Source organism: Rhinatrema bivittatum, chromosome 1 (genome assembly GCF_901001135.1).
Source record: "Rhinatrema bivittatum chromosome 1, aRhiBiv1.1, whole genome shotgun sequence".
Classification (NCBI taxonomy): domain Eukaryota; kingdom Metazoa; phylum Chordata; class Amphibia; order Gymnophiona; family Rhinatrematidae; genus Rhinatrema; species Rhinatrema bivittatum.
In genome coordinates this window covers 117,550,755-117,575,527 of record NC_042615.1, presented here as the reverse complement: position 1 = coordinate 117,575,527, position 24,773 = coordinate 117,550,755, and the positions used below count along the sequence as shown (strand labels likewise).

The following is a 24,773-nucleotide window of genomic DNA, read 5'->3' as shown; positions in this document are numbered from 1 at the left end:
GATCGTCGCGGTTTTGGTTTTTTTAAAATCGTGTAAATCGTAAATCGGGGGAGGGTGGGAAACCGGCACACTAAAGCAACCCTAAAACCCACCCGACCCTTTAAAATAAAATCCCCCACCCTCCCAAACCTCCCCAAAATGTCTTAAATTACCTGGGGTCCAGTGGGGGGGTCCCGGTAGTGATCTTCCACTCTCGGGCAAAGGTAGCGCCAGGCGCCATTTCTATTATTACGCACCCGTGGCCCGAGAGTGGAAGATCACATCGGGACCCCCCACTGGACCCCAGGTAATTTAAGACATTTTGGGGAGGTTCGGGAGGGTGGGGGATTTATTTTAAAGGTCGGGGTGGGTTTTAGGGTTGTTTTAGTGTGCCGGTTTTCCTGCCCTCCCCTTTCCCCCGATTTACGATTTTTGACGATAATAATCGGGGGGGAATTCCTATTGTATATCGCCTCTAATGATTTTTGACGATTTAAAATATATCGGACGATATTTAAATCGTCAAAAAATGATTCACATCCCTACTAGTTGCCCCTTTTACAGTGGTTTAAAAAGTTGACTAAAACGGGAGTCTTCTTAAAGTCTCTCTCTCTCCCTCTCCCTCACAAATAAAAGGTGTAGTTAAATTGTGTGTTATGCAATGTTAAACACTCCTCATTTTCATAAACTCTGACTAGACTCCTTCCTTTTGACAAATTTTTTAAATTTGCATACGCATCCTGTGATGCATTATTTATCACATGTGTTATGCGTTATCATGGGTGTTAGGCCCTAACGCCCATGATAATGCCCTAACGGGATTTGATAAATGACCCTGTAAATTAGGTGCCTAGTTCTGAAAATCAATGCTAAGCCCCTAAATCTGCCCCTGTATCCACCCACTTTTTAGGATCCTAAATGTAATGTATGAGCCTAGTGAAAGTAGGAGCCTAAATTACGCACTCAGCCCTGGTAAATTTCAAAATGGTCAATTTAGGAGCTTAAACACTTGAAAATTGGCCCTAAAGAGATAAATAGAATAAAGAGAAAATATTGCATACATATAAATGTAAGAAATGTGTTGTGACTTTTCTTTCCAGAGATATGGAGGTGTTACAATGATTCACCCAAGGAGGCAGTGAATGGAGATTCTGGTTCAGCTCTTGCTGCAAAAGGCTTTAGAAGTGTTAGGCCAAACCTTCAAGAAAGAAATCACCAACTCAGGTAAATGCAATCACCACGGTTTTTCATCATCTTCTCTCTTGATCCACTCAAGTGCAATGCCCTCAGGTTGTGTTGAACGAGTTTTTTTCTTGGGACCACCTGCATTTGTTATTAAATATTAAAACCTACCCGTTCCATTGTCACGTTGCATTCCATAAAATGCTTTTTGCTCAAGTTACTCATGAAAAATATGCATTATAAAGCTATGCTTTCAGCTACAGAATAGATGTTCTGAAAGAGCACATGGTTTCAAACCTAAGTACAGAGTATTCTTCTGCAGCACTTGTTACTGTAAATCCTTGCTGTGGCTGTGTTCACAAAGCTTAGATCGACAACTGTAGAATTAGAGCAGAACGTACTAATGAAGAAAGGCTTAGATATCTAAATTTAAATATATACTAGGTCAAAACTGAATAACTCATATACTAAACACAAATATGCTATACAGAACATTTGATTTTGAAAAGCAAGACATTTGTCAGGAGAAATAATAGTGATTATAAAAGCAGCCCATTGCACTCTCTGCTACAAGTCATTGTGACTGTAAAGCAGAATATCTCTTTTTTTTTCATAAATGTACATGTTTGCTTTGGTGAAACAGTATAGCATGCTGGTTGAGTTTAAATGCAGCCTACACAAATTGCAGTGGAATTTTTCTTTCAGTCATTTAAAGATTGTTTTCCTTAAACGGTTCTGTGAATGCAAAGTAAAAATATAATGAAACATACTGATAAATATAGGGATCAATTTTGACCATGCTTCTTGTGTGATTTTAGTCATCCAAGGGTACAGTTTTATAATATGCATACTGGACTATGTGTATATAGGTCTGGGAGCTGAAAATTTAAGAACCTAGTTATAATGGGCCGGGGTTAAGTGGAGTGGAGAGTCAAGCTACAAAAAGCTTATTTTCAGAAAGCCGGATAGCAGGAGAGAACCTTATTGAGGTGTTTGGCATGTAATGGGGTGCACCTGTATTTTGTTTATAGTGTATGTCTCTTAATATACTTTTCTTTCTGCTGACATTTGCTTTCTTCTGTTTTTCCCCTTTATGCTGTTTTGCTGTGTGGATGCTTTTGGCGAACAAGGCTCCCCTGCCACCCCCTAGGAAGAGAGTTTCCGCAAATCAGCAGTATCAGAAATCAATGTCCAGTCCACAACAGCAGGGCAAATCTCTTCAAGTGTTTTGTGTCTTACTAACCAGGAGGCAGTGTGCGGCACAGCAGTGTTTCATGCACAAAAAGGCGAAACCCACCGGCCCTAGTCTCTGGTGCAGGCACACTCGTGGCACCTAATATTAGCAGTACCACTTTTGTACAGGGCCAAAGGCAGGATTCCCATGAGCGCAGAGTTTCTTCCCTGAAGTTAACCCTAATGGATAATCCAACAGATGGCAGCCCTCCGAATCCACAGTCCCCAGCCCAAGCTCACGGCAGTAACAGCATTTCCAAAGAGTTCCTTTTCACCTGCTTGCAACCCTCTCCCCGAAACCCACACGACCTCTCTCTCCATTCAGATAGCTTCCCTCCCCGACCCTAAAGCAGTGCCTAAGCCTGAGAGCCAAGAGCATCCACCTGGGTTTTCTCCAGACACTTCCAAGATGCCTCCTAAAGATGCGGGACAAAACGCTTCTGTTCCTTCTGCAACGTCCACAGAGTGCAATGTGGTATATTAAACATTTTAGACTTGCCTGTTAGAACTTTGCTGACTAGTTTAATTCATGTTTTCACGTAACCACACGTAGAGGCTGCATCTGTCTAAGACAAATAACCTTTCATCCAGTAGAGAGTGGTTTTGAGCAGAATAAATGTTAGCATGCATTTTGGGGAATAATATTCTAGAAACTGTTCTTCACCAGTTAGGTGCTAACAAACTCTCCTTTCATTTTTCTTCTCCTGTAGTTGCTTGCTTTCCAGATATAATCAAGAGTAGTGTTCTAGCACCTGTATTGGTCCTGGAGAAATCTGAAATCCTTGTAGATTGTGATGCCATTTACTACAGCACCCTTAATTCCATCACCATAGAATGAATTATCCCAGATGGATGTTTAGAAACATCAGAAAGAAAAAGGAATTTCCTCCATCCAGTACAGGGCTATGCATACTACAGGATCTCCCCAGGATCTCCAAAGTCTCTCATGGATTATGTGGGGGCCCTCACCTTGAATTTGGTGCAAGCCCCACACACAGTGCCTGTCACTAGGCACTGGCACATTGGCCCTGTTCATTAAATCTGTTTGCCAGTGCCCGATGTCATTCCTTTCTCGCTGCTGACCCCGACCCTGGAACAGCTGTTGCCTTCTGGCACTGAACAGCAAACAGTGAGCTTGAGTTGCACGGTGCCCAAACTCCTGTGTTGTTCTCATGAGATCACAAATCTATGGAAACAGCATAAGATTTCAGGCTTGTGCAACCCCAGAGCTGTGCAATGCCAGAATCAATAAGCAAACATCAGAGCAAAGTGAACAAGGAGGTTAAGAGGGGAATGACAGACTAGCAGTGACTGGATGGGGGGAGGCTGGCTGGGGCTGGGGTGGTGTCTGGCAATCTGGGGGTTTGAAGGAAGGAGGTAGCTGGTTGCCTGGGTGGGACAGGGCTGGGAATGGGGGTTGTTGGCTGTTGGGAAAGGACACGATCCTTGAGTTTACTTATCTCAGGGAGGGTGGAGCCTGTGGTTAAAGCTGGCCCTAGGGGTGGCAGCTCAAGGGGTGCCTGCACAGTCCAGATGAACCTGCCACTCTGCTGACTTTGAGGCTATGTCCTGCATCAGAGAGAGGGCCATCAGAAAGGAGCAGGCATCCTTGGATCACAGCAAAGAAAGAACATCAAGAGACCCTTCATTTCTAGAGAAGACCCCCCCTAGGGCTACAGTTCACTTGGCCTAGAGTTGGCCCAATCTGTAGCTACTGTCCCACTATAGAAGAAATAAGGACAGAAATAGTCAAACTAATGAGGAAAGAGAGAAAGGGGGACAGGGTGTTACTTGGCATTTTCTAGTACTTGATAGTTACAGAAATCACAGTGTGGCTGCCAGTGCCACACAATAAGGAAAGCAAAAAGACACTTGCAACTGTGGAAGCAGGAAGTCTCTGCACATTTTGGAATTCCCTTACCTTCATGGTAGTATCTATCTGCAGTACTCCTAGGAAATTTCTGTGCCAAAAAACATTTCAGCCCACAGAGAGTCCGATATTTAAAAAAAGCTGAGTCTTCAAATTTAGGTTTCTATGTTAGGGTCCTAAGTTAGGGAACTATTTTCAGCCAAACGTAGGAGCCCAAGGACATGATTTAGAAAGCCTTTTCTCCCATTCTGTGGCTTTGAGAAAGATGCTTAGTAAATGAGGCCCTAATTTTTCACCTGAAAATTAACATAAATTTATGTACCTAAAACCGAGATTTAGGTCCCTAAGTTAGATGCCTAGTTCAGCAAATCAGTGCTAAGCTCCTAACTTTGTTTCCCTGCTCTATCCAGTAGCCACCCAATTTATTAGGGCCCTAAAGAACTAGAGGCCTAATATTCAAACCTAAACATTTATGTAAGTTAGCCAGATGAGACTGATGAGATGGCTGTAGAAATCACCACTTAGCTGGATAAGTTTACAATCCGGCTAAGTTAGACCTGCTCTGTGGCAGGTCTAACTTATTGGATTAACTTACCACGATAAGTCTGAATATCGACACTTATCCAACTAAGTTAACCCATAAGTAGCTCGCCCTGCTATGCCCATTACCCGCCCGATTTATCCAAATATCTACTTAGTCAAATAGTGGGTAGCCCAGATATTCAGTGGTTGCCATTTAGCCAAATAAGTACCTACTTATCTGCCAAATAGCACTGAATATCGGCCTCTAGGAGCCTAATTTTAGGAGCTGAGTCCTAGTGCATTTTCAAAAAGGTCAGTATAGGGTCCTAAATTCAAAAGTAATAAACCTAAACTCTTTGGGGTCCATTTTCATCTACTATGTGGCTAGGGTATATCAAGTTAGCAAGTTATATCTAACCAGCTAACTTTAGGACAACCAAATATTAGAGTTAAGCAATTAACTTAACCGACTAACTCCAGTCCTCCCCAGAATGCCTACTGCCGCCCACAGAACAACCCCCAAGTTATCCGGGCTAAATTCTAGTCGGGTAACTAGAAATTAGCTGGATAAAGGCTAATTATAGTGGGATAAACTATTTAGACGGATAACTATTACATTATCTTTCTAAATGTCTCTTGAATATGGACTCCCTGAAAATTCATTCCAATACTCAATTCTGCATATTTTATTTTTCAAACTAACACACTAATCACTATTTTAGAGTAATATTTTAACTACCATATAGAAAAACAGTTTTTACTCAAATACTTATTTTAGAATATTAATCCATCGGTTTTATCCTGGGCCTTTAGGCTTTCAGCTCATTGGGAAACAGGCTGGGATCCTATGCCATGAGCCTTCATTCACAAACTTCTCAGGGCTTATTCCCCTCTTCTATATCGCCTCCCAGTTCACCTAGTCCAGCCTTACAGTGACGGTCCTTGGCCAGGGTCCATGCACCAGGACTCCTTAAAGAACTCTGCAGTTCTGGGCCTACGTATGACCACTGTGAGTTAACTGTTGCATGATGATGGGACGCCCTCCTCCAAGGGCTGTGAGTTGTAGCTTCACAGCATCCCCAGGAGAAAACCTGAGCCTGGAATCAAAGGCAGATCTCGTCATGGTAACACTACTGCCACTGAGCCACCAGCCAGATCTTCTTTTGTATATTTCTCTCTCAAGCCTGGTCTAGAACTATCACTCCTTTACGATTAATACAGAGAAAGAATACTTCACACATTCTTCAATTTGTCCTGTCTAAAATACTATATTTTCTAGTTATAGATGAAATGAAAACCAGCTAATCAGAAAGGGCTGGCAAAACAATGTCCGTTGCCGAAGCATAGTCGTGACTTTTTCACCACTTGACATGTACAAATAATTTGAGTTCAAACTCCAAACCAGCACATTTTAGCCTGTTGGATGGAATACCTTGGACTTTCCCTGGATCTGATGGGAAAATCTGTAATTTACTTTCTAGTAAATCTGGGGAAAAGTCAATGCAAATGTCTCACTCACCACCACTGACGCACCTAAGGCCATTCCCTCCTGCCTGCTCATACTGGATAACTCTTCTTCCTCTTTTCCAACTCACCCTTCTTATGGTGGAGAGCTACCTCCTTCCTTCCCCCTTGTTCCTCCTCCCTCCCTGCTGATCCCATGAAGACTCCTTCTGACATAACGGTGGTGACACAGTCAGCCTGTGAAACCCGTCACCATACGGCATTGTGAAGGCAAATAGCATAACCCAGATCAAAATGGGATTAGATACATGTATGGAAGATAGATCAGTCTTGAGCTATTGAGTGTAACAGTCAGAATTGCCACACCAGGTTCAGTGTATCTCTAAACTATATTTGCTGGAAACCAGAAGAATATCACCAGGGATGAATCACTCTGTAAATGCCCTATTGCTATGCACTTCCTCTAAGCAATAGGCATAATTTGGGAAAGACATTAAGGGGAAGTAGTGCCCCAGCCCACAAATGCTCCAGGTGCTAATGCTGAATCCACCCTCTGCCCTGCTTGTGGTATTATTTTGTGTTGTGTGTTGTCCACAAGGTGAGGGAGCACTTTTACAATTGCCCATAGGAGCCAAATTGCCTGGCTGCTGTACATGATTCATGGGGAGGGAAAGGAAGCAAATGCTGAAAGGGGGTGAGGTGAAGGGGGGCGAATGCTGTGGGTTTGAAAGGATAAGTGTTGAGAAAGATGATGAAGGGGTGCATGAGAAAGGGATGCTCAAAATCAGATACTGCAAACCTGGGCTGTGTGAGGTACTAAAGAGAACCAGGGTATAGGGGTGGATGAGAATCATGTGGAGGAGGAGATGTGTATGGGGCAATGCAGGGGGATGGGATACAAAGAAGTGTTAAAAGACAGATCTAGAGGGGGTGGATCTGTGGTGATGGTGCAAAGGTGGGGCAGAGGTGGTGAAGGTGGGCGGGTGTGAGGGAGTACCAGAGGTGTGATGCAGGTGGAAGGAGTGAGAGAGAGCCAAATGTAGAGAGTGAGAGGAGGAAGGGTTTAAGAGAGAAAGAGGGATGATGGGGAATTGGTGTATAAGAGGCATAACTGGGGATAAGGAAGCATGTATGATAGAGAGCCAGAAAAGAGACAGGAGGAAGTGAGGGGAGTAGGGGAGAGTATGTAAGGGAATAATTACGTGTGAATGAGAAAATGATGATGGAGAGAAATAGCTTAGTGGTTAGCGCAGCAGGCTGTGAAGCCAGGGTTCAAAGCCCACTGCTACTCCTTGTGACCTTGGACAAGTCACTTTACCCTCCATTGCCTCAGGTACAAAGTTAGGGCCTCATTTACTAAGCATTTATCCCATAGATACAAAATGGGAGAACAGTCTTAGTAAACTAGGCCCTTAAATTGTAAACCCCTCTGGGGCAGGGAAATACCTACAGTCCCTTAATATAATCTGCTTTGAAGTGCCTGAAAGGTGAAATATAAATCAAATAAATAAATAATATGTGTACAAAACCAACTCACTGTCCAGTATGTGTGTGTATTGATTTGTGAAATTATTAAAAAAAAGAATTAACCTAATAAATAAATATTACCACCCTACTCCTTGCTCTCCCAAACTTAGTAGATAAATTATGCCTATGCTTATGCAAAAATGTCTACTTACTTGCACATATGGGGCCACAGGCAAGCAACACGGATTTTTAAAGCGCAAATTACATGCATATATATCTGTGCACATACCAAAAAAAGAGGGAAGGAGATGGGGCGGGTCATGGGCGAGTAACTCCATCTTTTAAAACCAGAGGCCGTGGCGCACGTCAGCTTGTTAGCTGCGTAACTTTTCAGCTGCTCCTGATGAGGAACAGGTCTGCAGATCTTGCGTTTTAGGGCTTACAGGCCAGGATGAGAGGTCCAGGGCAACTGGGGCGCATGCAGGATGAAGAACCAGAGGGTCTGAAAGACCTCAATATTGACTGGGCAAAATGGTGAACTAATTGTAAAAACTGGGAATGTCCCTCATGTGAGAATATTTTAAAATCTGCTTACATATGCACATTAAAGCCGACAAGGTCCTATGGAAGATATGAAAGTATGCTTGCTCAAGTAACCTCTTAAAATTAGATGCATACTAGAGATGTGCTTCGGGTAAAGATTTCGTGTTGGGGTCATTGGGAGATCCAAGATGGTGCTGACCTGAGAGGTTGCAGAGTTGGAGCTCCTGTGACTAAGTCTTTACGAACATTACCTTGTTGCTTCTTCCACGAGGTGGAAATTATGCCGCACAAGAAAAGGAAAGGCAGGATAAGGGAGATTTCCTCGGGTACTCCCAACCTGCCGATGTTGCAGACTTCAATCCCAGAGTTCTTCTCTCAGGCAGCTAGAACTCCAGAGAGTCCCGTGCATGCGACAACCGGTGAGCAGACGCCGTTGCCAGCGGGCGAAACAACCTTGAGCCCTGGAGCACCGCTGACTCCCCTCCCCCCCAACTAGGATACAAGCTGCAAGCACAGAGCTCCCCCAACAATGGATGTCGTTAGTCGGGGTGAGTACACCTGAGGTGGGCTTACCAGGGGAGATCGAGATTCCTACTATAGAGGGTGGATTAATGGCGTCCACCCCAGCGGGGGGAGGGGAACCCTCTGAAAGCCAAGGTGCTGTAGGAGGAGGAGGAACTATCCTGGAAATACCATCAGATTTATCTAGAGGTATAGAAGATTTTAATATTGTCCTTCAACCGACACCTTTTCCTACTTTAAAACCACTGGAAAGACCAAAAAGTATAATGTTAGAGTCTTTATGGTTTGCCATTTCTACTCTTCAAAACTCCCTAATGACTATATCAGAGGGATTAAAAGCAACCCAAGATTCGTTTACTAATTTGAAAAAGGTCACTGCTGGACAAATAGAGAGAACAACTTATATTGAAGGGAAAATAAATACAATGGAGTTAGTTCAAAACTCCATTATTAAAGGAGAAACAGTAACAAATAGAAGAATGGAGACTTTAGAGAACGAACTGAGAAATACTAATATCAGAATAAGAAATTTCCCGAAATGTAAATTGATCTCCCCAAAGGAGCAATTTAAAAGTTATTTGAAAGAGATATTGAAAATTCCCAATGAAGAATTACCGGCTATAAATAAAGCTTATTTTGTGACTGGACTCAAAGAAGACATAGAAAATCAGGTGGAAATGGGAGAGAATATATTAAATATTATGGAGTTTTTGGAAACCTCACAACATCAGGTGGAAGGAAGAGGTACAGTGTTGGTCAAATTTATGTCAATGGACAGAGATATAATAATGAAGAAGTTTGTACAACATCGGTCGGTTTCATATCTAAATCAAAAAATCTGGATTTATCCAGATGTTTTCAAAGAAACCCAGAGGAAAAGAAATTTCTGACATTGTTTCCCCAGGCCAGAATGCATGGAGCCCAGATTATACTGAGATTTCCATGCAAATGTGTGATGAGAGTGGAAGGGAATAGATATGTATTTTATGATCCTGACCAATTGGGAAACTTTATACAAACACATCAATGGACTTTAGATACAGGATAAGATAAATTATCAGTGATTTAAAAGTAAAACTGCCTTACTCTCAGTTATTTGTGTCATAATCCGCTATGTTGATGGGAGGAGCAATCAGATAAGAGTAGCAATCTGATGTATTCCATAGGCGGAGATAGTAGTGGGTGGATCCTTGGGCCGGTGGCAGATGACCACGCCCCCGGGGAAAGATCCCTGGGGCGTGGTCTTAGAGTATGGAGACAGACACACGCTAGTTCTTTTATTAAACAGGTCTTGGAACCACCAGAGGTGGCAGTAGTGAGCTGAAGTGCCCAGCAGGGCAGAAGTCCCTCAGATACTGGAACAGTGATCCCTGGATGGCTGAGCCGTTGAGAAACTGTAGACAGTGAGTAGGCAGGGTATGCAGAGTTCATGAACAGAACTTAGATGACAATACTCACATATTGATCTCAGGGAGCTCAGGAGCTGGAAAGGATAGGCCCTCGAGGAGCGAGTACCTGGTTCCAGGGAAAGCTCTGAGAGAGTGATGGTAACTCACAATGATGTAGACAGTAATGACTTCCAGGCTGAAGAGAATCAGCAGATAGTCAGGAACGAGGGCCCTCGAGGCGCGAGTACCGGTTCCTGTCTGTAACCTGAAAAGTAAAGAGAAAGCGAGGCCCCCAAGGAGCGGGTACCTCTGATAAGTCCAAGGAGGCAGAGTAGCTTAGGCAGGGTAATCAGAGTAAACCTTGTCTGAACCCGTCCGAACCTAACCTTTGCTAACTCGGTTTGTTAGCAATATCAGAGACCTTAAATATCGGAAGCGGATGATGTCATCTCAGGGGAACGGCCCTGAGGTTCTCGCCCTTGCTGGTACTTCACTCGGAGCGCGTGCACATGCGCGCCCTAGGCTTCAGGCAACATGGCAGATCTGCAACATCGAGCCGGTCTGGGGCCGCCGGAAAGAGATGGCAGGGAGACGCCGTGGCAGCCATCCGTCCTTCAGACCTGGAGGGAGTCGCCACAGAGGTAAAGAGGGAGGAGTGGAGACGTCGGGCAGCGACGGTCGCAACAATTTTGTAGCATGGTTTTTGATATTATTGCACTAAATTGAATTGGATCTCCCTCTACTAGTATATAAGTAGATATAACAGGCAGTATAAATGTTAGATCTTAAAAATTTAGACTGTTGTATATTTAAGTTAGTTTGTTTAAAGAAAATGGGTAAAAGGTAGTATGATAAATAGAAAATTACTATGCCTGTATTACTTTGATGTTTATTTAAATGGCTGGAATTATTGAAAATTAAAAATTTTCATGTTGGGCTTCGTTTCAGGCGCAGGACCGCCCCCCGTTTTGGCCCCCTGCCCCTCATTACCTAAAGTATCGCAGACCTGTGATACTTTAGAAAATGAGGCCCTATGCTCCTGCAAGGAGCCTCCTTAAGAATGCCAGTGGCAAAAGAAATCAAAAAGTCTGATACCTGTCTACGGGCCCTCTCAAGTACTGCCTCTGGAATTCTCTCCCATAAGAGCTTCGCCAAATCCAAGAATAGTTTCAATTCATGAAGCATATGAACTCATTGCTTTTCTATCAGGCCTTTAATAGGTTATGCCAAAAACTGGTTAGTGGGGATGTGAATCGTTTTTTGACGATTTAAAATATCGTCAGATATATTTTAAATCATCAAAAATCGTTACAGGCGATATATAATAGGAATTCCCCCGATTTATCGTCAAAAATCGTAAATCGGGGGAAGGGGGAGGGGGAGGGGAAGGGGAGGGCGGGAAAACCAGCACACTAAAACATCCCTAAAACCCACCCCGACCCTTTAAAATAAATCCCCCACCCTCCCGAACCCCCCCAAAATGTCTTAAATTACCTGGGGTCCAGTGGGGGGGTCCCATTGTGATCTTCCACTCTCGGGCCTCGGGTGCGTTGATAGAAATGGCGCCGGCGCTACCTTTGCCCTGTCATATGACAGGGCAAAGGTAGCGCCGGCGCCATTTTGGTTCCTGTCCCCCGATGTCACGAGCGTAGGAGATCACTCCCGGACCCCCGCTGGACCCCCAGGGACTTTTGGCCAGCTTGGAGGGGGCCTCCTGACCCCCACAAGGCTTGCCAAAAGTCCAGCGGGGGTCCGGGAACGACCTCCTGCACGCGAGCCGTATTGCCAATATTCAAATATACTTTTGCCTTCACTATGTCATTAATATTGTTTGAAAGAGTAAATAACTGTTGTTTGTTTACCCGTTCACCCACTAATGATTTTATAAACTTTTATCATGTCCTTCCTCAGCCATCTCTTTTCCATACTGAAGAGCCTTAGCCTGCATAGCCTATACATAGGGGAGCCATTCCATTTTTGTTGCCTTTCTGTGCATCTTTTCTAGTTCTGCTATATCTTTTCTGAGAAGGGGCAACCAGAACTGTACACAGAACTGAAGATGCAGTCACACCATGGCTCGATACAGAGGCAATATGACATTTTCTGTTTTATTCTTCATTCCTTTTCGGATCATTCTATTTGTTTTTATGACTGCAGCCCACACTGAACTGTAGATTTCAATGTATTGTCCACAAGAACTCCGAGGTCCTTTTTCTGGGTGCTAACTCCCAATAGAATCCAGCATTGTGAGGCTATAAATGGGATTATTTCTCCCTATGCACTTTTCTACATTTAATTTCATCTGCCATTCAGATGCCCGGTGTCCCAGTCTTGCAAAGTCCTTCTATAGTTCCACACTATCCGCTGCTGTTTTAACAACTTTGAATTATTTTGTGTCTACTGCAAATGTGATCACCTCACTTGTCCTTCCTTTTTCTAGATCATTCATGTTAAACAGAACAGGTCTTAATACTGATCTCTGTGGTACCCCACTGATGGCCCTTCTCCATTTGTAAAACTGACCATTTAGTTTACTCTCTATTTTCTGTCTTTTAACCAGTTACCAGTTCACAATGGGACACTGTCTATATGTTTAACTATCTGGCCATTTTTATGTTAGAGTGGTTTATAAGTAAGAATTAATAAATACAAATAAAAATACTTATACTTTATCAAATAAGGATAATCCCTGTCAAGCACTTTTTCTTTACAGCATAAGCCCTGGTTATGTTAAACAAAGAAACCCCAAGCTATCTTTTTTCTGATTGAAAAATACTGAACAGAACATACACCTACCCGTACTGAACAGAACAAACACCTACCCTTACTCATAAAGAGCTTTGCTTTTATTATTAAAGATTGATCCCATTAAGGGAGCAACACTGCCACCAACAGTTGTTACAAGCACTTCTTGTAAAAGTCAAGTGGACGTCTTGATGAAGACCCTTTTGCTTAAGTCGCCATCTTCAGACTTTTGAGTTGGATGTACTAAGAAGCAATTTATCCCATTTTATGTTCTGATCATCATCTTGCATTCTGTTCTAGCTCTTAGTACACAGAGCATCTCGGAAAAGTCATTATTAATGTCCTTTTCTGCATTCTTTCTAATATAACCTAGGTGAACTGGAAATGAACTGAGAAAACAGGTAATGGCATCAGCGCGCTTAGGGGCGGATTTTAAATGCCCTGGCGCATAAATCCAGCCGGATTTATACGTGCAGGGCCCTCGCGCGCCGGCGCACCTATTTTGCATAGGCCGCCGGTGCACGCAGAGCCCCGGGACGCGCGTAAGTCCCGGGGCTTCGTAAAAGGGGCGGGGAGAGGGCGTGTCGGGGGCGTTCCCGAAATGACCTGGCGTTTCGGGGGCGTGACGCGGTGTTTTGGGGGCGGGCCCGGGGGCGTGGCGCCGGCCCGGGGACGTGGTCGAGGCCTCCGGACCAGCCCCTGGGTCGGGTGATGGCACGTCAGCAGCCCGCTGGCGCGCGCAGATTTACGTCTGCTTTTAGCAGGTGTAAATCTGCCAACAAAGGTAAGGGGGGTTTAGATCGGGCCGGGGGGGTGGGTTAGGTAGGGGAAGGGAGGGGAAGGTGGGGGGAGGGCGAAGGAAAGGTCCCTCCGAGGCCGCTCCGAAATCGGAGCGGCCTCGGAGGGAACAGGCAGCGTGCGCTGGGCTCGCCGCGCGCAGGTTGCACAAATGTGCACCCCCTTGCATGCGCCGACCCCGGATTTTATAAAATATGTGCGGCTACGTGCATATCTTATAAAATCCAGCGTACTTTTGTTCGTGCCTGGTGCGCGAACAAAAGTATGCGATCACGCAAATTTTTAAAATCTACCCCTTGTCTTTTAAAATCCCCCACTTACGCAGTAAAAACGGCATTTGGATGCATAGGTGCACGTCCTCTTAAAAATGTGCACACATGTGCACGCGGTCAGGCTATTTTAAGAACATAAGAACATGCCATACTGGGTCAGACCAGGGGTCCATCAAGCCAGCATCCTGTATCCAACAGTGGCCAATCCAGGCCATAAGAACTTGGCAAGTTCTCAAAAACTAAGTCTATTCCATGTTACTGTTGCTAGTAATAGCAGTGGCTATTTTCTAAGTCAACTTAACTAATAGCAGGTAATGGACTTCTCCTCCAAGAACTTATCCAATCCTTTTTGCACTAACCACATCCCCTGGCAACAAATTCCAAAGTTTAATTGTGTGTTGAGTGAAAAAGAACTTTCTCCTATTAGTTTTAAATGTGCCACATTATAACTTCATGGAGTGCCCCCTAGTCCTTCTATTATCCGAAAGAGTAAATAACGGATTCACAACTACCTGTTCTAGACCCCTCATGATTTTAAACACCTCTATCATATCCCCTCTCAGCCGTCTCTTCTCCAAGCTGAAAAGTCCTAACCTCTTCAGTCTTTCCTCATAGGGCAGCTCTTCCACCCCCTTTATCTTTCTGGTCGCCCTTCTCTGTACCTTCTCCATCACAACTATATCTTTTTTGAGATGCGGCGACCAGAATTGTACACAGTATTCAAGGTGCGGTCTCACCATGGAGCGATACAGAGGCATTATGACATTTTCTGTTTTATTCACGATTCCCTTTCTAATAATTTCCAACATTCTGTTTGCTTTTTTGACTGCCGCAGCACACTGAACCGACGATTTTAATGTGTTATCCACTATGACGCCTAGATCTCTTTCTTGGATGGTAGCTCCTAATATGGAAACTTACATTGTGTAACTATAGCATGGGTTATTTTTCCCTATATGCATCACCTTGCACTTATCCACATTAAATTTCATCTGCCATTTGGATGCCCAGTTTTTCAATCTCACAAAGTCTTCCTGCAATTTACCACAATCTGTTTGTGATTTAACTACTCTGAATATTTTTGTATCATCTGCAAATTTTATTACCTCACTCGTTGTATTTCTTTCCAGATCATTTATGAATATATTGAAAAGTACGGTTCCACGTACAGATCTCTGATGCACTCCACTGCCCACCCCCTCCACTAAGAAAATTGACCATTTAATCCTATTCTCTGTTTCCTGTCTTTTAGCCAGTTTGTAATCCACGAAAGGACATCGCCACCTATCTCATGACTTTTTACTTTTCCTAGAAGCCTCTCATGAGGAACTTTGTCAAACGCCTTCTGAAAATCCAAGTACACTACATCTACCGGTTCACCTTTATCTACAATTTTTTTTAACTCCTTCAAAAAAGTGAAGCAGATTTGTGAGGCAAGACTTGCCTTGGGTAAAGCCATGCTGACTTTGTTCCATTAAACCATTTCTTTCTATATGTTCTGTGATTTTGATATTTAGAACATTTTCCACTATTTTTCCTGGCACTGAAGTCAGGCTAACTGGTCTGTAGTTTCCTGGATCACCCATGGAGCCCTTTCTAAATATTGGTGTTACATTAGCCACCCTCCAGTCTTCAGGTACAATGGATGATTTTAATGATAGGTTACAAATTTTTACTAATAGGTCTGAAATTTCATTTTTGAGTTCCTTCAGAACCCTGAGGTGTATACCATCCAGTCCAGGTGATTTCCTACTCTTCAGTTTGTCAATCAGGCCTACCACATCTTCTAGGTTCACCATAATTTGGTTCAGTCCATCTGAATCATTACCCATGAAAACCTTCTCCGGAACGCATCCCTGGGCATGGGCTGACAAATGCACGCACATGTATACTGGCATGCTGATTTAAAAGTTACAGTCTTGGGGTAGATTTTTTAAAAACGTGCGGGCGTCCATGTGTGCACAGTTCCCGGCACATGCAGATGGACGCGGCTATTTTATAACATGCGTGCGTCGGCCTGACCTTCCTACCCTTTTCCCTCTCCTCTCCTCCCCAATCCCTAAACCTCCCTAACTTTTCTAAATATTTTTGGTTTTTTTACTTTTGTGCTCTAAGGAGCAGACGTAAGTTCTGTGTGCTGGCCAACTGCTGTCCCGGCCCACCCCCCATCATGCCTCTTCCCGCCTAGACCCTGCCCCCAACCTGCACCTTTCTTCTGGCTCAGCACTTCGGCACATATAAGCGGTTAACCACGTGGCTGAGCCATTTCAAAAATCTGCGCGGCACGCACAAGGCCCGGCCACGTACATAACCCCCAAATTTTATGCATGCAGGTGTTTTAAAATTCAGGCGTTAGTGTAAGAAAACCTAGCAACCCAAGTCAGATTCTGGCCTAATGGAATTGGGAATAGGGCATGCCATCTTCTAATGCTATTGTAATGTGAATAGTATATTATTGTTATAATTTTAATTGTAAGATTTTGTATCCCACTTTTTAATGGTTTATTATCAGAAAAAGCGAGTTATAAATGATGAGGTCCATATTCAGTCACTACCCAGATAGCAAAGTTAGCCGAATAAACTTATCCAGCTAACTTTGGAGATATATTCAATAGTGCATTGGCACTATTGAATATAGCTGGCTAACCTTAACTGTCTAACTTTAGGAGCTATATTATCCACTAACTCTGAATATCGGAGTTAGCCAGTTAATGCTGGCTAACTCAACTCCTCCCAGTTAGCCCCTGGAATGCCCCAACTTATCCAGCAAGAATTTAATGAGCTAACTTATTAGCCAGCTAGAATTTAGCCAGATAAGTGTCCATTTAGCTGGATAACTTCAGAGGCATCCAGCTAAATGCTTTTGAACATGGTCCTCGATGTTATTATTAAATTAAATTTAATTCAGCAGTCCAAACTCAAAATATAAGGCTTGGAAAGCCAGAAGACAGGATATTCTCTTTTTTTAGGATGCATTTTTCCATCATTCAGAATGTCTGTGCACAGAGTCTTGAAGCTAATTTTCATAGCTCTGTCTTTCTCACTTATTTCTCATATTAATACCAGTTCATGTTTATAAATCAATCCTGTGATCTTGAAAATTGATATTTATCCTCTGTTGTGTTATAAGTGGATCCGCAGGGTATTTTCAGGTTGAAATTCTGAAAGTTACGGATTCATTTATTATCAGTGGAAAATGCGGTATATTCCAGTAGGAAGGCAGAAAGTGCATAAGTAACTATTGCAACTAGTTTGGGCAGGGGACTAGAATAGGAACCAGTTTGAATTAGAGACCACCTAAGCTTTTGCTTGCAACAAAAGAGAATGCTTGCTATTAACAGAATTTGACCCAGCCTAATTCAAATAATTTTGTGTGTTTTCTGTAAAACAGCTTTTAGCAAAATTATGCACATAATTAGGACGATTTCACAGCAGAAAGTAATAACACGCAGTAAAACTGAATGGTGTGTTTAATTAGTAGTTATAACAGAGTGTCTTTTGTCCATGTACCTTCTGCCACCTAAAAAGTATATTATCACAGTATGGATGCACAACTTGGAGTATTATTGTGGTCATAAAGTTGCAGTACCAACTGCCAGTACCTCAAAAAAGACTTACAATATAATTCTGAGGTGCGATTTTACTTAGCATTTTTTTACTTTTGATAGAACATTCATTATCAGTTCAGTTTGTTCCCGTAATTCAGGTTTTTCAATGATTCTTTACAAATTCAGTGCTTATAAAAGTCAAAATTACTTAATCCAACAACCCTGCTTTTACCCTCAAAGCAGAAAATGAATAGTACAGTTGGGTAATATTCCAAATGTTCATTTCAGCATAGAAGAATTGCTGGCACTGCCTCTGATATCACCTTGACAGATCATCATTTTTGTGTGCATTCATTCTTTAATTCATTCTTAATCTGTCTGAAAGTAAGCTGTAGACAACCACTAAACTAACGTTTTTGTAATTCTCCAAGACAAGCAACAAGCAAGTTGGAATGATTCTGCATTGACTTAATAACATTTCTTTTCTCAATTTTTTTTTCTCTAAATCTTAGCTTGGAAACCATAGAATAACTGCCAGAGTGATGGAGGTAATTGCTTCACAGATACAGAAAACAACCAGAAGTTTCTCCACTGCTTCCTTTTCTTCTTCCTTCTGGCTAACAGAATCTCTTTCTCACCATACAATGGCATCTGCTTAGAATTATTTAATTCGCCTATGCTTGATGGCTTTGTGCCTTCACACTTTCATAAAACCTTAGCCCTTTCACCTTGCATATATAAATGACCTTTCCCAGCACCAGAAAATATTGTCCACATGAACTAAATGGCTTCTGTGATCCCAGACCCTCCGTGAGTACTCCTCTCACATGGTAAGCGAGTCCTCCATAGCCATTCTAGATGTGCTACAAAATTGTCACAACAGTACCAGTAACCATTCCAAAACACATTCTCCAACCCCGAATCAGATGTCTTTTGTGGTAAACAGCACCATCTTAACCACCACCGTTGCTTTCACTTCACTTGTAATTATCCGCTTTTTTCCTTCTTCCTTTATTGTTAAACAGGTTACTCAAGAAGAAAAACAACTAATTATTCTCCATTCCCTGCTACTCATACAAGCATGTTTTTTTTCTCTTTTTTCATTTACAATTGACAGAAGTTTATTTTTTATGTGTACACTGGTCCTGTAATTGTTTGATAAATATCATTATTCTTAAAATGTATCAAAAGTGATAAAAGTTGCACTGAAATGTGAGATCTGCAAGATGTTAATATGTGTATGCTCTCTCATATTTTCAGAGTATATCTGATCAGTTTACTGGTTAAAAGAATCCTTTATTGGAGCTTTTTCCTTTAACAACATTGCTTTTGTTTTCAATTTGTCTGTCTGTATCAATGTACATTTTCTCCCAAGCAGTTCAACCAGCAGCAACAACATTTTTAGGATAGATAGATCTATATGAAAGCTAGAAACTAATCTAGCCTAAAATTGGGAAAAATCACAAGGTCAATTTTCAGCCGTAGTGCGGCTTGGCTAGGTAGCCAGATAAACATATCTGGCTAACTAGGAGGGTATATTCAGTGGCACCGTCAAGCCACTGAATATACCCGGCTGTTTTAAAGTTAGCCGGTTATGTCTAACCGGCTAACTTTATGACATCCCTAAGGGCCAACCAGAGTTAGCTACATAGGTTAAGTAGCATATAAGTGATGCATATAGGGAAAAATAACCCATGCTATAGTTACACAATGTTGGGTTCCATATTAGGTGCTACAACCCAAGAAAGAGATCTAGGCGTCATAGTGGATAACACATTGAAATCTTCGGTTCAGTGTGCTGCGGCAGTCAAAAAAGCAAACAGAAAGTTGGGAAATATTAGAAAGGGAATGGTGAATAAAACAGAAAATATCATAATGCCTCTGTATCGCTCCATGGTGAGACCGCACCTTGAATACTGTGTACAATTCTGGTCGCCGCATCTCAAAAAAGATATAATTGCGATGGAGAAGGTACAGAGAAGGGCTACCAAAATGATAAGGGGAATGGAACAGTTCCCCTATGAGGAAAGACTAAAGAGGTTAGGACTTTTCAGCTTGGAGAAGAGACAGCTGAGATGTTTAAAATCATGAGAGGTCTAGAACGGGTAGATGTGAATCGGTTATTTACTCTTTCGGATAATAGAAAGACTAGGGGGCACACCATAAAGTTAGCATGTGGCACATTTAAAACTAATCGGAGAAAGTTCTTTTTTACTCAGTGCACAATTAAACTCTGGAATTTGTTGCCAGAGGATGTGGTTAGTGCAGTTAGTATAGCTGTGTTTAAAAAAGGATTGGATAAGTTCTTGGAGGAGAAGTCCATTACCTGCTATTAAGTTCACTTAGAGAATAGCCACTGCCATTAGCAATGGTAACATGGAATAGACTTAGTTTTGGGGTACTTGCCAGGTTCTTATGGCCTGGATTGGCCACTGTTGGAAACAGGATGCAGGGCTTGATGGACCCTTGGTCTGACCCAGTATGGCATGTTCTTATGTTCTTAGCTAACTCCAAAATTGTGGTCAACTCTGCTCTGCCCAGATACATCTCTCCCGCCCCCAGAACTCCTTCAAATTATGCATCCAAATTCTAAGCTCATAACTCATTATGCACCTAGATTTTGGATGCTTTCAGCAATGAATATCATCGGGGAGCCATTTGGATGGATAACTTTTCAGTTATTCATCTAATGGCTTCTGAATATCAGCCTCCACATTTTTAGCTGCAGTACTAGCACAGGTCAGAAGGTGACAGTGTCTTATTTTTATAGTAGATGATACTGACACCTTGTGACCACTGTGAGTACTGCAGCCTGCATAGACAAATGGATAGCAGGAGTTCCCAAGAAAACACACTGCTGTGAGAAATAAAGCACCTGCAATTCTTTTCTTACTTGTTATACAAGGTTACTGCCTACTGAAACTGGATTAGAAATCTTAGAATAGGTCTTTGCTGAACTGATATCAACTGCTAATGAATACTCTGTTATTTAATGATGCTACCTCCTGAATTAATCATCTGAATATTTGCATCTACTCTTCCACTCACCTGAAAACCATTTAAAACCCTAAAAATAATCAATTATTAATTACAAATATAGATTTGTGTGTAGAATGCTGTTGTTTGCTCCAACAATAGGAAAATATATTTCAAAATGATTAAATAGATGTAAGAGCATAAGAACATAATAAATTGCCATACTGGGTCAGATCAAGGGTCCATCAAGCCCAGCATCCTGTTTCCAACAGTAACCAATCCAGGCTACAAGTACCTGGCAAATACCCAAACACTAAGTAGATCCCATGCTACTTGTGCCAGTAATAGCAGTGGCAAATTCCCTAAGTCAACTTGATTAATAGCAGTTAATGGACTTCTCCAAGAACTTATCCAAACCTTTTTTAAAGCCAGCTACTCTAACTGCACTAACCACATCCTCTGGCAACAAATTCCAGAGCTTAATTGTGCGTTGAGTGAAAAAGAATTTTCTCCAAATAGTTTTAAATGTGCTACTTGCTAACTTCATGGAGTGCCCCCTAGTCCTTCTATTATCCGAAAGAGTAAATAACCGAGTCACATTTACCCATTCTAGACCTCTCATGATTTTAAAAACCTCTTTGATATCCCCGTTCCACCGTCTCTTCTCCAAGCAGTAAGGAAATGTTCATAAAATGTTGACATTCCATCCTTAAGTGAATATGCAGGACACTAGCGTACCATGTAGACTGATATTGATTTGTTTTTTTGACTAACAGTAGCTTGCTTCTCTATAACTGTGAATGACTGCTTGAGACTGATCTATTTCCCTTTAACTTACAATTACTTCCTTCCAATCATTCTCATAAAAGTGAGTCATTTCTAAATAAGTATAGTTTTGTGTCACAGAAATGTTGTCATTTTTCATAAGTATGTTTTCTCATACATATACAGCAGGGGCGTAGGGTGACTGCTGAAGTTGGAGGTGCATCAAAATATGTATTGCTGCTATGTGCTCTAGAATACAGTCCACCCTCCTACATTACCCTGTGAGCACTATTTTCTTTGATGCAAAAAGCCTATCAAAATTATTCTCATAGCAACCCAATCCTTAGAGGGAACAATAGCTAATCCCTTAAAATAATCACAGAATCTACTAACAGCAGGTACAATAAAATATGTGAATGAAAAATAATTTCTGCAAGAACATTCAAAACTGCTTTCTGTATGTAAGTGAAATTAATAAAGAGCAAACTTCTGTTTAAAATTGAAATGAGGAAGAGATAACCATAATGCCATAAAAGCCACTGATAAGTATCGTCATTTTCACAGCAAGAATCAAAGTTACACAAGAACTGGACCTTTAAAATACACAGAGCCTCACCTAATACAGAATAGAAATGTGCCAACAAAAACTGAAGTGAAAACCACAACCACTGTGTTATTCAGTTCAACAATGGAAAAACAGAAACATCATCATTCCACTCTAAACATCAAGCGATAAAATTAAAGAAATAAAACATCATTCATAATATTAAAACCATGCTAATAAAGAGAATAAATGTCAAAATAGCAAACGAACTTCCAATAATTAAAAAAAACTTTCATAAATTTGTTCTAAGATTTCCCAAACACCAATAAAATATTTCGAAACCTCTGATGAATAAAACAACCAATAATTAAAAAATGTTATAAATTTCCCAAAACACCAATAAAATATTTCAAAACATCTGATGAAAAAACATCCAATAACATAAATGTAAAAACAATAGAAACATCAAATAACACCCAATAATTAAACTTCTAAGGATTAAAATATCTCCTGCTCTTCATGCCTGGGATCTTTTGATTTCTGGTCACCCTGAGATTATCATGCATTAGGGGAGGTAGGACCGTATAAACTATCTTCTCTCTCTCCCTCATTCCCACACACACACATATACTAACACATTCATTCTTTCAGACACTCTCTCTCTCGTATACATGCCAATCTTTCACACACACTCTCTCTCACACACACACAGGCTCTTTCTATCTCACACACACAGTGGGGCAGATTTTCAAAGGGTTATGTGCATAAGATACGCGCGTAACCCCCGAAAAGCTGCCCCTGCCTCACTGTTCATTAATTTTACCTAGAGAATGCTGAGGAGATTCTATCTTGAGTTTTTAAAAGTTACTAAAGAAATGGTTCCAGAGACTACCAAGGCATGCTACTTATCTCCCAAAAGCAAAGCTTCCTCAGAATTTGCCAGATGGAATAGATCTCACTGCATTCTTGGAATAGACTTCTTTGGAGGTTGAGAATGTGGAGAGAGCTACATTCATTGTTACCATTATTAAAGAAGTTGATAAATAATTAAATTTGCATCTGATTTTTCCTTTGAAGAGTACTTTGTTTATGGGTCAGACTATTTCTATCTTTCCAGATGTTGAAAAGGAGACAGTCCAAGAGAAGAATTTTTCTTTCGAAAAAAAACCTATGATTTTGGCCCTAGGTGCATCTTTTTTATTAAGATTTTCCTGCAAATGTTTTCTTAATCTTTCTAGTGTTAAATATATGTTTACTGGCCCTATTCAGCTAGAATCCTTTCTTCAAAATAGAAGTGTTAACTAGCTTCCTGAATGTTTAACCATTTAGTTTTGTAGTCCCTATTAATTAATTATTAATTAAAATTGAGTATTTTCTTAAATAATGTATTTTATTCTCTCCCCCCTATGTTGTCTTTGTATGGATGACTCTATGATTGTGTTCTGGAGATATTTTTGCCTTTAATGCATTTCATTGATGGTTCATTCATTCCTAAGCAATAATATTCTTGTATTGTTACTTAACTGAAAATGAAAATAAAGTATTAAAAATACAAAGAGGGTAGACTAAGGAATACATTCAAAAATATTTCTTCACAGAAAGGTTAGGGGATGCATGGAATGAGGTGAGAACAGTAACACAATTCAGGACAGTATGAGATAAGCACAGAGGATCCGTAATTCTAAAGAAGTGAAGGGGAAGCCAGAGCTCAATTGTAATCTATGGTATTACAAAAGGAAGTAAATTAGGTAGTAGACATGATGGCCCTTTTGGGCATTATCTTCTGTCATATTATATGTTTCTGTATTGACTCCTGTAAAGACAGCAGTGAAAATGAAGTGATTATTTGAGTAGGTTTAGGCCAATCACACCACAACCTAAGGCTCAATGAGTATATATAGCAGATTAAAAAGATACATAGATTGGGCAATAGATAAGTAGATAGACATTAGGTCTTGGTAGACTGTTCTGTTAGAAATGTGAATTTCCTAAATCCTGGCCCTTGCTTCAGATTCAGACAAAAATGGGCTTCAGTGAATTGAAGTCCGATTCAGGGGACAGGTAGGAAAGCTCAGATACATCAACTTGGCAATAAAAACTGAGAGGTATAAGAAACTGGCAGGAGCTTTGTATGTAAGCTGAGGCAGGCCAAGCTCCTTTGTAGTCTAGCAGTGACAACTTAGGGTAATATTAGTGCCTGAAGATAAAGGGGGCCAAGGGCTCAGAACACTTTCTCATCAAAACCTAAAGAGGGGGTGAGCTGCCTAGTCTGAGGAGAGCCATGCACCACTGCACTTCAGCAATGCCACGCAAGGGAGTGCCATGGCACTGAGACACTGTAGCACTAGAAACTCATGTGATGCCAGCAATACTTTCCTCTTATTTTGTGGGTCTCCGAATATTAAATAACAGTTCCTGCACAGAGAAGGGGAAAGAGGATTGGATTTATTCCTATGCCATGCCATCACTGGCAGTCATAAGTACTTTACCACCAAAATAAGTGGGCAAGCAAACTACTTTATTAGGCTAACCACATCATGTAACTAAATATGTGGCATCAAAGGTGGAGCTTCAAAACATAAACTTTTAATGAAGCCTTCTGCCCTTTGTCATCATATGCCAGTTCATCGTTTAAGTGCAGTGATAAAACTTGAAATTTTTTGTACTTTTTAATAGTGATGCCAAAAATCAGTCAGTCTTGCATGACAAGCTCTTAAAACCAAAATACTTAGGGGATGATTTTCAAAGGGTTACGCGTGTAAGATACATGCATACCCCCTGAAAACCTGCCCTAAGCTCCCCCTGCACGCACCGAGCTTATGTTGAATAGCCTCAGCGGCGCGCACAAGCCCCGGGATGCGTGTAAGTCCCGGGGCTTTGCTAGGGGGGCGTGTCGGCGGCGGCGCGATGTTCGGGGGCATTCCAGGGGCGTGGTGCTGGCCCGGGGGCATTCCT

The 24,773-nt window shown here is 41.6% G+C and overlaps 1 protein-coding gene across 1 annotated transcript in view; it reads left to right on the top strand.

Moving 5' to 3' along the window:
- Positions 1–24,773, top strand: part of SORBS2 (sorbin and SH3 domain containing 2) — a 747,676-nt gene that overhangs the window by 384,535 nt on the left and 338,368 nt on the right. Inside the window, 2 exon segments of the mRNA XM_029586937.1 lie at positions 1,080–1,181; positions 1,184–1,203. Of these exon segments, the coding sequence (XP_029442797.1) occupies positions 1,080–1,181; positions 1,184–1,203 (122 nt within the window).